Source organism: Tetrahymena thermophila (genome assembly GCF_000189635.1).
Source record: "Tetrahymena thermophila SB210 genomic scaffold scf_8254776, whole genome shotgun sequence".
NCBI lineage: Eukaryota > Ciliophora > Oligohymenophorea > Hymenostomatida > Tetrahymenidae > Tetrahymena > Tetrahymena thermophila.
Window position 1 is genome coordinate 623085 of NW_002476534.1, and position 14477 is coordinate 637561.

General features: G+C 20.9%; 3 protein-coding genes across 3 annotated transcripts; 1 reads left to right on the forward strand and 2 right to left on the reverse strand. All coding sequences in view use genetic code 6, as the record gives it.

Annotated features, from left to right (window-relative positions):
• Window positions 1–744: 744 nt before the first annotated feature.
• On the reverse strand, window positions 745–2365 carry TTHERM_00158170 (Ab-hydrolase associated lipase region protein). The gene has a single exon (XM_001009745.2). The coding sequence runs from the start codon at window positions 2194–2196 to the stop codon at window positions 934–936; it is 1263 nt and encodes a 420-aa protein (XP_001009745.1). The 5' UTR covers window positions 2197–2365; the 3' UTR covers window positions 745–933.
• Window positions 2366–6671: 4306 nt separating this feature from the next.
• TTHERM_00158160 (hypothetical protein) lies at window positions 6672–9431 on the forward strand (the record flags this gene model as incomplete). Its single annotated transcript, XM_001009744.2, has 2 exons — window positions 6672–8123; window positions 8184–9431. 2 exons carry the CDS (start codon window positions 6672–6674, stop codon window positions 8805–8807), a joined length of 2076 nt encoding a protein of 691 aa, XP_001009744.2. The 3' UTR covers window positions 8808–9431.
• A 1521-nt stretch (window positions 9432–10952) lies between these two features.
• Window positions 10953–14477, reverse strand: TTHERM_00158150 (hypothetical protein; the record flags this gene model as incomplete). Its single annotated transcript, XM_001009743.2, has 10 exons — window positions 10953–11191; window positions 11253–11303; window positions 11375–11525; window positions 11594–12172; window positions 12486–12956; window positions 13010–13266; window positions 13603–13747; window positions 13823–13989; window positions 14067–14200; window positions 14260–14477. 10 exons carry the CDS (start codon window positions 14475–14477, stop codon window positions 10953–10955), a joined length of 2412 nt encoding a protein of 803 aa, XP_001009743.2.

Below are 14477 nucleotides of genomic sequence, written 5' to 3' on the forward strand. Positions count from 1 at the left end.
TGTTTCAATTATACATTTTTAAATATAAAATTAGATGAATTCCTTTAATTATTTATTTATTAAGTTATTTCTCTATTAATAAAAAAATAAGATCTATCTAAAAGAATTCTAAATTTTTTAAAGCATATTATAAACAATATTGTTATTTTTAAAACAAACTTTTTATTTAAAATTGATAATGTTTATTTTAATTTAATAAATTATTCAATTATTTTAATTAGCTTAATTTTTTTCATGATAATTACTAATTAAATAAAAATATTTTCTCATTAAAACATAATTTTATGTTTAAGAATAATATTTGACAATCAAATTTGAAATATAATTTTTTTTGAGTTTTATTAAATCTAAAATTAATTTTTTTTTTTTATAATTTACTTTACTTTTACACTAGAAAATATCTAAAATATTAATTTTATAATTATCTTTATTATTTTATACAAAATTTTTTTGTTAAAAATTTGACAAAAAAACTAGTTAGATATATTTAATAGGATATTTATTTTTTTAAATAAGTGGTTATTATTAAAAATCTAAAAATATTATCTATTTTTTCTTAATGTAAGTTAGTTAGTATTTTTAATTAAAAAAAGAACCTTTTTCAAAATATTTTTATCTTACAGAGTTTAATTTAAAGGAAAATCAATTTAAATAAAGATAAAATTTTTAATTATTTTTTTAAGCCAATTTGTCAAAAATAACAACTTATTTTTTATGTGAATATTTAAATAGATAAATAAATATTTGATAGGATTAATTGATAAAAACTAAAATAATTTATTATTTAAATGTAATTTTATGAACATAAAATGCTAATTAAATACTTTAAAATTAATTTAACTTTTTTGAAGAGAAAATAATCATAAACCTATTTTGGTTTTGATAAGATCAATAATAAATAATAATTCGGGGTATGGTATAAATAAATAAATGTCAATCATCAGCTTTATGCTAGTCAATCAACATTTATTAAAGCTTTTAAAGAAAAGGAGTTTCGCGTCCTATAGCGAAGTAGAGATGTCCTCCATCATATAATTACATAGTTGCATTTACAGAGGAGAGTTTAAGACTTTCGTAAAGTATTTGTGCATCTTCAGGACTGCCCAACCTATCATATCTGCCAACAAACAAATGTGTAGGCACTTTAATATTTTATAAATTGTAAGTAGGAGGGACCTCACTGCCGTATTTTATAATATTTTTAGTGACGTTTCTATAGTCATATTTTCTAAATTAATCTGTTTCACTGGCTAATTATTACCAATGGTCATAAACTTACACTGAAGTGCCTCCTGGATATGTTGCCATAAAGTACTAGAATCTTTCTTAGTTCAAAACTGTAACGTCAGAATCAGTTATTTAACTCAAAACAAAGTGAGCAAAAGTAGAAAGATATTTTGTGCCATAATAAAGCAATTTATATTCATCTACAAGCTTGTTTATGCCCAATTTCTTTAGCAAAGGAGCACCTCCAATGTTTATACCTAAGGTGAAAGCAGGTGAATTCTAATTTATTATGTTAGCAGTTGGGCCCATTAAAATCATTTGTGTTATTTTCTATTAATAATTTGGATAATCAGCTAAAGCAGCTAATAATATAGTTGTGCCTTAAGAAAATCCTATGGTAGATATTTTTTTTCTGCCTACTTTTTCATAAATAAAATCGAATGCACTCCTGAAATCATATTCTGCCATTTCCTACCATGAAAATTACCAGTATTCTGGGTCATTTTATGTTAAGTTAACGTGTCCACTTGAGTATAATGTGCCTCTATTAGCGATCATCCAAACATCATAGCCTTGATTAGCAACAAAAAAAGTAGGAGATTATTCTTCATTATTCATACTGAAAACCTCAATAGCACAATTAAGACCGAAATACATCAAAACAGGAGGCTTTCCATGCTCTTAAATGGTAGTATTTTTAGCTTGTATTCTTATAATATTAATGATATAACCATCTTCAGTAGTTATATTGTACTCTTAAGTAGGATAGTTTAAAATATCTGTATAATCAGTGTATTTTATTTGATGAGGACGTTATAGAGGGTCTTTTATCTGCATTTCCATCAAAGCCATTTATCCTATAGAAATGATGATGACTACTAAAAAAGCACAATATATTTTAGTAAACTATAAGCAAAAATTCTTGATCATTGTTGGTAAATTAGAGGGTTATTCAAATTATACGCCCATTAATAAATTAAAATGCTAATGATTTTTGTTGCAATTAATTTATCTATTAAAAATAAACTTAATTTTTTTTAGTGATGAATTTATATTCACAAACCTATCAGAAATTCTTTGTAGAGAATTAACTTTTAACTTTCTTCTATTTGCTTTGAAGGCTAACTATCTTCTTTATGTAAATAATTTATTTTCAATATGATTAAATTATATACTTTTTTGTTCACCTTTACTCAGCATAAGTAGCCAGATTTTTGAAATTCAGTATAAAAAAAATAGAAATCAAATAAATATCTTTGATTACGAAGAATAAATTAATTTGATTTCTTTAATCCATTTTTATAAGCAAATTGAAATAAAATCTACTTTTTACACATTAAGATATAAAATATAGTTAATTTTTATTCACATATTTGGATTTTTCGGAGTAGGTCTACATTTTGAAGATAGTAAACTGAAGAAAAAACTGAGATAAATAAAATGTTCATTTGTGCTTTTGCCTCTTGAATGGGGGGTTTATGACATCATTTAATACGAAAAAGTTAATTACGTAGTAAATCAATTTTAAGAGAAGCAACTAAAAATTAATAAAGCTGAATTTATACAAAAATTAAATATAAAATATTACAAAATATTTCACTCGATGACGCTAAGTTGAATGGTGGGTTTTAATTAAGAGATCAAATTTTTTAAAAATAATAAGACTGTAAAGAAAATAGCTTTTAAAATTAAAAATGTTAGAAATTAATTTTATTTACTTCCCATTAAATTTTAATCATTTTTCTATATCTAAATGTTCTAAATTGATTACATCATTATAAAAATTAATAATAAAAAAACTATTGTTAAGTTCCTTTGAATTGATCATTTATTTTATTTAGTTAAGTATATGAAATTAACTCTTGTAGACAAAAACAATAAGAATCATATCTATTAATATGACTGATAATATATTTTTAAATCTTTTATTTTCAATAATAGACTCTTATTTTTAAAAATTTTAATAAACATTTCATAATAAAAGCGAGTAAACCAATTACTATTATTTAAGATATCTATTAATGATATTTTTAGTTAATCTTTAGCTCATAAAATTTTATATATTTTAATTATAATATTCAGGGATAGATTATTTATTCATTGTGTTTTTTAGCTCTAAATATTAATTAAACTTATCAAAAATCTAATATATTTTAAAATCTTCAATAATTCATTTTAATTTCATATTCTGAAGATATCCCATTTTAAAATTATCTTTATTTTGAGAGATTTAATTTTAAGGAAATTCTATTTATATGTTTAATATATAAACTTTTGTAAAATAGATTTTCACAAATGTATTAAAAAATTTAGTTTTATAATAAAAATAGCAACATAATTAAATAATTAAAAGCAATATTTATAACTGATTTTTGAAATAAAGTATATTAATTCCTTGGTATATTATCTTTTCTGAAGTAGATGATATACATTTATCTTATATTAGAATTAGCTAATTAATAGTAGTTTAGAATAGTTAAAGAATCAAAAGAGTGAAGATATTTATTAATAAATAATTTGATGTATTTAGTTAATTAAAAAATTAATCTATGCACTTAGCACAGAAATATAAATACGAACACAAAAACAATACTTAGAATAAAAATTATATATATCTCTTTTTATCTTATAGTTATAACAAATATATACATTTAATAAATTTATTAAACAAATTAATAATGTAATTATTTTATTAAAAGCAATATTTTTAACTAATTTTTGGAATTTTTCATGATGTATTTATTATCTTAGTGAAGTAGATTTATATTTAATTCATATAAATGTATTAAAAAAATTAATTAGGTAAGAAAAATAATGACATAATTAAAGAATTAAAAGTTTTTAAAAAGTTATTTTAATTATTTTTAAAGCTATAAATTTAATTAGATAAAATTGATATTCATCTATTTGTAATTATAAATATTATACATGTTTTAGATTATCCTTATTATAATAACAATAACAATAAATTTTGAATAATTCATTAAAATTATTTTTATTTATTGGATTTTAATAAAATTTATTTAAGTTAATTCAAAATATAGTACGATATTTCAAACATATTAATTGATGAAATTTATTTTTTATATTCACAAAACAATGCATAAAGAAGAATATTAAATTTTGAAAATAATAATAAAATATTTTTAGTCAAATAATAATTCAATTAAATTTATGTGGCTAAAAGACTTTTTTACTATTATTTAATAAGAAAATCTGAATATTTTGCAAAATTATAGGTATATATTGAATTTAAAAATTTGAAGGATAAATGCTTGCATATTTGATGATTAATGTAGATATCTGTGGAAAATATATGAAAAAATTATTTAAAAAATTTACAAATTTTTTTTTTATTAAAATTTTTACTATTTTTATGTGTGTATTTACTAAAAGTCATAGTATTTTGATTGATGTAAAAATCTCTCTTTTGTTTCCGTATCTATTAATCACACATTATTTAATTACTAATTCATTAATTGATTAACAATCAATAATTTAATCATCTTAATTATGATCGATCATAAAATTAAAAAATTTTCATAATTTAAAATGTCAATTTTTCAAAATTATTATTTAGATGCTTTTAACATCTAATTTTTTTTATAAAAACATTTTTAATTTTTAAATAGGATAATCAAAAGTTTTAAAAAACTGCTTGCTATTATAACAATTAATTATTTGTCTGTTATGTTATGCAATTCATAGTAAATATTTTAAATACTTTTTGATCTAATTGACCAAAAATAAATCTCTCATTATAATACAATATTTATTAATTAAAAACAAAAAAAATAAGCTTGTTAACAAAAAATTAAAAATTATTAAAAATAAAATAATTGTGATTAAAATAATTAGAAATTACATATTTTAAATTTATTATTGTTTTATAAAAATATAAGTAAAATTCAAAAATAATTGCTTTAAAGGCACTAAAAAAGTTAAAGTTAGAAAAGTACAAAATTTAATTTTATGAAGTGCTTGAATATTTTTTTAAATAATGCTCAGCCTTAATAGTTAAAATCACAAGATACATCAGTACATTTTTTTAATGGTCAAAAGTAAGAACGTCGAATCAATTAATTGTAGAATTAAGAGCAAGCCCTATTAAATTTACTGTAAAAGAAATTATTTTGGTTCATCAGCTGTATGATTTTTATTTGACTACTTTATCACCATTATTTGAAATTTAAATTTGGCATAACTGTATTTTCCCTATTGTTTAATAGTAAATATCTTCTTTTTAAAATAAAAAATGAAAGATTACCCAATAAAGATTAAAAATGATTTCCTCTGAATAAGTTTAACAAATTTTTTATCGATAGAAACTTTATGATTTTATTTGAAAAAAAGTAATTCATATATTTATTGATTTTTTTGATGAAGCTAATGAGTTAATTAATTCATGATTTTTAAAAATTTAAGAATTGCAGTGTAACTAGCTAGTGGAAAACTAAAATTTTAAAATAATAGATTTTGTATTTTATATAAACGAAATTTATATTTTCCTAACTCTACAATATGATTTTTTAGATTTCCCTAATTTAAGCTAGATAAAACAATGAAAATTGAAACTTTATGTGCAATAAATAATAAGGAAATCAAGCGTTTTTGAAAAAATATCTATAAAAGAAGCAATAGTTAATTAGATGAATTGGAGTTTTAGATAAGCTAGAATTGCATAATTAAATAAATAAATAAACAAATAAATAGAAATTTCAATATTTACAAAGTATTAAAATTTATTTTGATTGATTAAATGGGAATTCAGTTTTATCATAATATGATTTGAAAAATCAGCCATCTATCTAGAAAATTAATTTGTTTAAAATAAATTTGGATACAATAGTGAGCGGATAGTGACTGAGTGATATATGTGAAAAATTAAATATTACTTAGCTGAAATTTATTTAGCAAATAGTTTTTAAGAATACTTTGAAATATTACTGATTAAGCTATGGATATTTTTAAATATTTATAGCTAATTAAAAAGATGTAATTACTTGATAAAATATACAAATAGAAAATGTATTTACAACCTGTTATCATTCATTTTAATTTATTTAAACTAATTATTTCAATTTTCTGCGAAAATAATTAAATTATGCAATAAAGAAATTAATTAACAAAGAATAATAATTGATTGACTGATTAATTAATAAATTAATTGTTTGTCTAATCTTTATGATTTTTCTTTGATACTTACTTACTAGCTGACTAATTAAATTAATATTTAAAATAATAAGTAATTATTTTTTTACTAAAAAAGTTCATTTTTTAAATAGTTTGATAATTAAATATCATCTAATAATTAAAAAATACTTGAAATCTAGTCTCTATTTATCTTCCTTAAGCAGCTATTTATAAAATTGACAATTAAGGAAGAGATTATAAAAAATATATTCAAACAAAGTACTTTTTAATTCATTATCACTCGATAAAGCATGGATGTAGAAGGTTACTAGAATAAATTTAAGACTCAAGGCTATTCTATTGGTTAAAAGAAAGCTATAATCTTGAATGAAAGCGTGTCCTACGATAAAGATAATAACAAAAACAAACAGTAAATAAAGAATTGCTGTTTCAAAAGAATAAGAAAAAATGCTAAATATGAGGGAATAAAAATAATTTAAACAATAGGAAAAAGATATCTGCTTACAAGCAATGAAGTTAGGTGCAAATTCAGATATATTTCTTTGAAGAAATTTCAACTAAAAACAAAAAGCATCGATGATTATGTTTCAAGCTTTTTTGAAACAACGTTTGAGAAAACTTTTCTGAAGAACTTTAAGACTTTAAATTTTTCTAAGCATGATTAAAGAGAATCTCATGAAATTGCTCAAACATTTAAATCTAATACTAGTGCATTTTCTAAAAAATAAACTGATTAAGATAGAATAACCTAATGCATCAAATTTGAGCAATAAGAATCCTAAAAAAAACCCAGCTCGTTGGGCTAATATTAAGAGTCAAATATTCACTAAATGGTTCAGTAATAAATTGTGGATTTGAACTACTAATCTTCTATTTCTTGTGAAATAGAAGAATAATCTTACTTGAGCAATACAAAGACAAACCTTAGAAGTTAAGCAAGCAATCTCAATAATAGTGATGATGGCTATTTTGGTAAAAGAAAGAACTCAGAAGAGACTCAGTACGAATTAGTTATACAAACTATGTTTAATTATCTTGATCAGATTAAATAGAATTTCAAATATTAATTTTCTTTTACCGATAATCATATTAATTAAGATTAGGCTAAAGCTAATAGCCTTTATAACAACAAATTAGGTATTATTGATGAATAGATCTTAAATCCTTAAATGTATTTAAACAAGGGTTTTGAGTCTTTTATGCCTCCAATTTAGTTAAAATAAGACAAATAAAATAAATTTAAAGATCATATAATTAAAATATTTAATAGCTTTATACTTAGAGGTAGAGAGAGAAGACAGAGCAGTAGCACATCTCAAAGCAATACTTAGGCTAGAGAAGATCTTACAGCATTAGAATCTGAAAAAATCAAATAGATATAACTATTAAAGGAAAAAATAAGAAAAAATATCGACTCATGTGCTTCAGACAATGACGAAGATTAAGATGATGAAGATAGTGAATAGTATATAAATGAAAAAGAAAGTTGCCAAGTTAATAACTCTGATGATAAAATTAATTAATTATCCACAAATAAGCGAATGCGCTTTTAAATAAATTTTGAAAAATCTTATAATTAAGATTAAGTTAATTTAGATGAATTGCACTGCAATAAACAATCAGCTGCTGGTTATCAGATAAATAAAAGCTATCTATCCACTGCAATCAGCAATACAGTCGTGCCCAAAAATATTACAGATAACGAAAGCAACTTCTAGTTTTAAAATACTGAAAATAGCTAAGTAAAGACATAAATTTTAATCAAATAAGCTTGTTCACAAACAAATTAATAATTTAAATAGGCAAATGAAGAACAAAAGAATGAAAGCTAATAAAAATTGTTAGAAAAAATAAGAAAAAATTCAATTTCTTCTCCATAACAGAATATGAGCTCATAGTAATCTAAGTACCACAACTTAAAAAACAGCTTTATGCACTTAATAATTCAAATTTTTACAAAAGAAGTGTTAAGCTGCTTTGAACTTCCCATTTCTTATCTGAATTATTCTTCTGAGGTTTTGGAAAGAATGAAAAATTATTCATTTAAATACAGACCTGTTAAAGGAAGATATCAATACTACTCAAATATACATTATTCTACTCTATTTCTTAAGTTAAATAAAAACACTCTAACAGAAATTCAATAATGCGCACATTATATTCAATATCATAAAGTCTTTTTTAATGAGGATCTTTCAAACTGCTAAAAAGAAAGTGATTTTGAAGTAATTAAATGCAATTTCTATAAAATATTTATTGGGTAAATTGTCCTATTTACATTACAAAATGCAGAAGATATTTTATTAAATGAAATCGATATAAAAAATAATTAAAACTATCTAGACAGTAGTCGTTTCAATTACATCAGCAAAGTAAAAAAGGGAATATAAAAGCTTCAGAGAGCTAAGCATGCTATAAGGTTTTGAAAAGAAAAAAAAAACATTATTTCACTCACTATTATTCTTTTTAGAGTATAATTTTTCATACACTCTATTACTCTCTCTCTCTTTCAATGACTTACTGACTTAAAAAGAAGACTTAGCTAAATATGTCAATAAAGTTGTGGCCAGAAAACCACTGCTTAAAATTTATAATTTTTATACAAGTTAAATAAAAAATTTCTTCATAAAACATTATTTACTAATTATTAGTACAACTCTTTCTAACCAATATCAATTAATCAAATAATAGACCAGCGGATTTTAAAGTAGACAATCGATAAGCTTATATTGCTAATTTATTATATATTTAATTAATTTATTAATTATGAAAAAGCATGTTTTCTTTACTAGCACAAATTCTAATTAACAAACTCAATATTTTAAGAGCTAAATGTTTGCTTTGTTTATTTTTAATAACAATTACAAAATTTTTAAAGCCATATTTTTATACTAGCCATAATTATAGTAAATAAATGAATTAATAAATTGTAATGATATATTTGTTAATTAATTATATTTATAACTAAATTAGCTAATTGCATCAAAATGTTTCTATTATTTATTATATTTATAATGAAAATACTTATATATGCTCATTGAACAGTGCTATTTTTAAAATAAATTATTATTATATCTTTATATTAATTTAGCATTTAGATATTTTTGGCTATAAAATTTTGAAAATTTTAAAATAAAAACCTATAAAAGGATGAAATTAATAAAGGTTAATTACTAAACTTAAATAGGGATATTTAGTATCTCTTTTTTGGAATACTTAAAGCCTCATATAAAAATAAATACTCAAAATAATTTTTAAATGCTTTAAAATCATAAATTAGTTTTTTCTAAATTTGATTTTTGTTTCTTATGATGGATAAATCTCATTTAATAAGGCTAAACTACATTTGTTATTTAAAATTTAAGCTTTTTATTTTTATCTTCAAACTTTTTTTAAAATGAATGTTTGAAATAGTATTGAATCTATTATGATATCTAAAACTTTAAAAGTACTCACAAATTTTAATCAAAATTTAAAGATTAGTTATTTGAAAAAATAATAATTAAATTGTTATTGAATGAACGTATGGATAAGCTCAAAGCATATTTTATTTTACTGGTTAAAAAATATCAGTTGATTTGTAATACAAAATTTAAAAATTAAAAAGCATAATTTCTTTTGGAATCTAACATTATTACATTTATTTTTTTTTGTACTGACTGCATTATAGATTCTTAATTGTATAATCAATTTTATTTACAAATTCACTTTCTAATTTACCTTAAAATGAATACTGTTTCCATTTTTTGTTATTTAAACTGATACCAGCGGTGGTGTTATAAAGTTTTATTAAGTTAATTTGTTTTAAAATTCAAATCTATCAATTATTATGGAACCATTAATTATCGAGCCAATTAAGATCGTTCATTCATTTATAATTTTTAAGTTAAAATGAACTAAAGCAAAAGGATTGATTAATTTATTTATCAAGAAAAAATTAATTCCATTGGAATAGTTAATTCAATTTTTACCATAGAAAATTTTGTGAAATCATAAATGACTTTTTAATTAACTGTGGGAAGCTTTTAAAAATATTAACTCTTTTCAATAAGTAACAAAAATTATACATTAGATATTTGCAAGTTTGAATTTTAAAAAATATTGGATTTCCATTTCTATTTTTAAAAAAATTCAAAGAAAATGTTTTGACATTTTTGGTAAATTAATAATTTAAATTTAGATTGAAATAATAATTCACAAACTAGCTAATGATTTTGCTTGCAATAATAAAATAATAGCTCAATTAAAAACCAGTTAATTAATTCTTATTGAGCTGTTCTAATTTTTTAAAAACTAATTCTATTGATGCAAATAAACTGCTTTAAATTTACTGGTTATAATCATATATATCTAACATTTTTAGTTCAAATTTCAGTTGAAAACATCATTATATATTTATTTGACAAAATACTTATTATAAAATATTATTAATCTTTTTTGCAACTATAAAAATAAAATTGTTATTTATCAACAACTTTTTAAAATAATTTCTATGACTTGTTTGCTTTATTAAGTACAAAATTTAGAAAAATTATGTTTACTAATAAAAATAATTTATGGTTAATACAAATTCAATTTATTTGTTATAAAATTTTATTTTGATCTCTACTTTTAATTTGTATAATTATTTATATCTTTCTCAAACTAAATGATTCTCTACTTTTATCCTAAAAACATTTTTAATTTAAAATAAAACAAAAATGTATAATTATTAATTACTGTGAGATTAGAGATTCGCATAATGATAAGTAATCCATATCAGTTGAAATTTTAGATAGAGAGTCTTCTTCTTCTTCATAATCTCTAGGGACTTTATTATTATTAATTAAGTAATTATACATTTTAATAATTAAATTAATTAAATAACATACTTGATTTCATTGAAGATCTCTTACTTTTTTCGTTAGGTAATTCTGCAAAACCTTTTTTTTAGCATTTTAAAATAAAAAATTGCAAATATTTTCAAATTGGTTCAAAAATTTTTATTGATTACTGATCCTTTTCTTAGAGTTTATATTTGATTTTGTATTTTCAATCTGTAATTCAGTTTTTATTGAATTTCTTCTACTTTCTTAGAAGCTTACAGAATCAAATTATTCTTTTTTCTATTAGTTTGCTGTTTCCGCTACTTCTTAGACTTTCTACTGAATAATTTAAATAAATAAAATTAATTAAAGAAACTTTAAAAATCAATTTGAATAAACAAATTTACATTTAATACTTCAGGCTTTATATCTTCTACGTTTTATTAAACTTCTTCTACATTTTTATCATCTTATTCTTCCTCATCTTCATATTGCATGTTTCCATAGTCTTCGAAGAAGTTTTTCATTTTTGATAACTCTTCTTTGTATATCCCTAATGCTTTTTATAGATCGATTTTCCATTACGCTAACTACCTTTCTTGACAAAGAAAATTAGATTTTTTTTAGTAAACTTGAGTTGAAAAAAGAAATTTTAGTGTAAATGATGAAGGCACTCCATGCGAATTTAATATTGATTCTAATTTTTGCTAAGTGATAGTATTTTCTTCAAAAAGCTTTAAAATGCTCATTATTTTCCATTAGCATTTCAAAAATTTTCGATCAATTTTCTGTAAATATTTTAAGATAAAATTAGCAATCATATTCATTTCATATTTTTTTGCACTTTTTTCTTTAATTTCTCTAATTTCTACTTCATCTTCAAAGTATTTTTGTATTTCATCCATCATTCTCACAAAAATACTCATTTTTTTATCTTGCTTTTTCATACTTATTTTCAAATATTCTAAAAATGTCTCTTTGTCAACCTATTATTTTCATTCATTTTTTATCAATTTACTTTTATAAATTCTCAAAATTTATTTCAATAAAAATTAATGCTTTTCTAATAACTACTTGTAATTGATTAAGATATATATTATTTCAATATATCAAACAAGCTATTTATATTTGATAGTAATATAATAATTAAATATTTCATCTGATTAGAAAGTAGGTTATCAAAAGTTATATTATAAATTATACGATTCAAAAAATAATTTAGATTCAAGCAAAATGAAAGTTTTCTTTAAAGTAAAAAATTCTAACTTATGTTAATTCTATTCAATTCTTTTAAATTACTTGTTGCACAATTATCTGAGAATTCTCTTTTTTTTCTTCTTGAGCATATTTATAAAGGCCAACAACTCTTTTTATAATAACATCAGCTTCGTCTTTTTTATATGAAGATTTTATTAAATACTCAGCAAGATCTTCTTTTTTAAGAACTTATTAAACTTTTCTAGTTTCATTATCAGAAAAATAGCTTGAAATAAAATCTTAAAAAAGTGCTATTTCATGAGATTTATGTAGTATTAATTAGATAAAAGCTTTTGCAATTATTTCTATTTCAAGTATTTATTTAACCTAAAGAGAATTTTTGAAGAATTTTGCAAGTATAATTCGCATTTTCATATATTTATTTCTATCTTCAATTATTTTTTTATATTAAGCATGAAGTTTCTCACCATATAAACTTAAAACTCTATCTAATGAAGACTATTCCTTATCTTCAATTTATTTTAAATTAGTTAGTAGCTTTTTATAATTAAACTAAAAAAAAAACACAATTTATTTACAATTTCATTGATTTCAAAATTAATTACTGTCCAATAGCATGCATCATAATGTATTTGGGCATTTAATTTTTTTGCTTTTGCTAAACTAAATTTTTATTCTATTTTCTCTTTACTTTCATAATATCTATTAAAATTATATACAAGAGCTCTCATTGAAATTTTGTTTAAACATATTTTTTCATCGTAAACGCTAGAAAAAAAGTTATTTAAGATAGAATCTATTTTCTCGTTTGTAAACTAATGTTTAAAGCTGCTTAAAAAATCTTTTATTTCCTATTTATTAACTTTAAATAATTCAATTTTACAAAAAATTTATTTGACAGTATATTTTTAATTTTCAAATATCTTTAATAAAGAATTTATTTATTGATTTCTACTTTATCCAATTTAATAAATTTTAAATTCTTTTCATAAAGAAAAAATTATTTTAAAAATTCTATTTACTTGATACTTATTTTTATTTATAACCCACTTATTAAATTTTATAAAATTAGATTAATAAATTTTCTTTTAAAAAACAGACTAAAGGGAGGAGTGTGAAGAGTTAAGCAAGATAAAATAATAATTATTTTCATTAAATTAAAATATTATTTAAAATAAAGTTGAAAATAAAATATTACATTAAATTTGATCAGTATCAACTAGTTTATTATTTTTTTTGATGTATTCTTAAAGACAACACTTTAATTCATTTTTTTTTTTACCATTTTTTAAAAGCATATGTTTAAGTAACTTGTAAAATTCAAATATAAACTAAGTTTGCTTCTACATTTAAATTAATAAATAAATAAATTAATTTTAAATACTGAGGAAGGTAATAAAAAATGTTTATTAAGTTACTTAGGATATTTCATAAAACTCTTCTCTTTCTTCTTTTGATTAGCATTCAATATTTTATTATAACTCTACTTTATTTTAGTTTGAATTTTTTGTAATTTTATGAGAGCACAAGTTAGTGCTTTTATTCCAATCGTTGTTATGAGAGTAATTATACTTTTTTAAATCCTCTTGAACAAAAAATTATATTAATTTACTTATTTTAAGTTTCAAATAATTTCTTTGTTTATTTTGGATAGATATTTACCTTCTTTCATAGTTCCTTTTTCCTTCGGAGTTAATCTTTTATTCACCTTTGTTATGTAAATATATGGCCTAGCTATATGTTGAGGTAAAATATCTTTCAGATTGAATTCTTGAAAGATTTGGTTTGGGTCATCCCTATATATAGTAATCAAAATTGCATTAACCTTAATCTTAATTAGGTAAACAAAGAATACTTGTGGATTTTACTCTTAAAACCAATCAAATCAAGATCACATGCTTTATCTTTTGCTGGAATTGATGGTGGAAATACATTATGTTTAAATTGTTCTAAAAACTTTTAACGAGTCAAATGCAGAGGATTTATAATGCCTAGAGGACTATGGAAAAATTTGCGTTAGTATCCCCTCTTATCTATTAAAATCTGTCTACCAATTGGCATAAATTCAGTCAT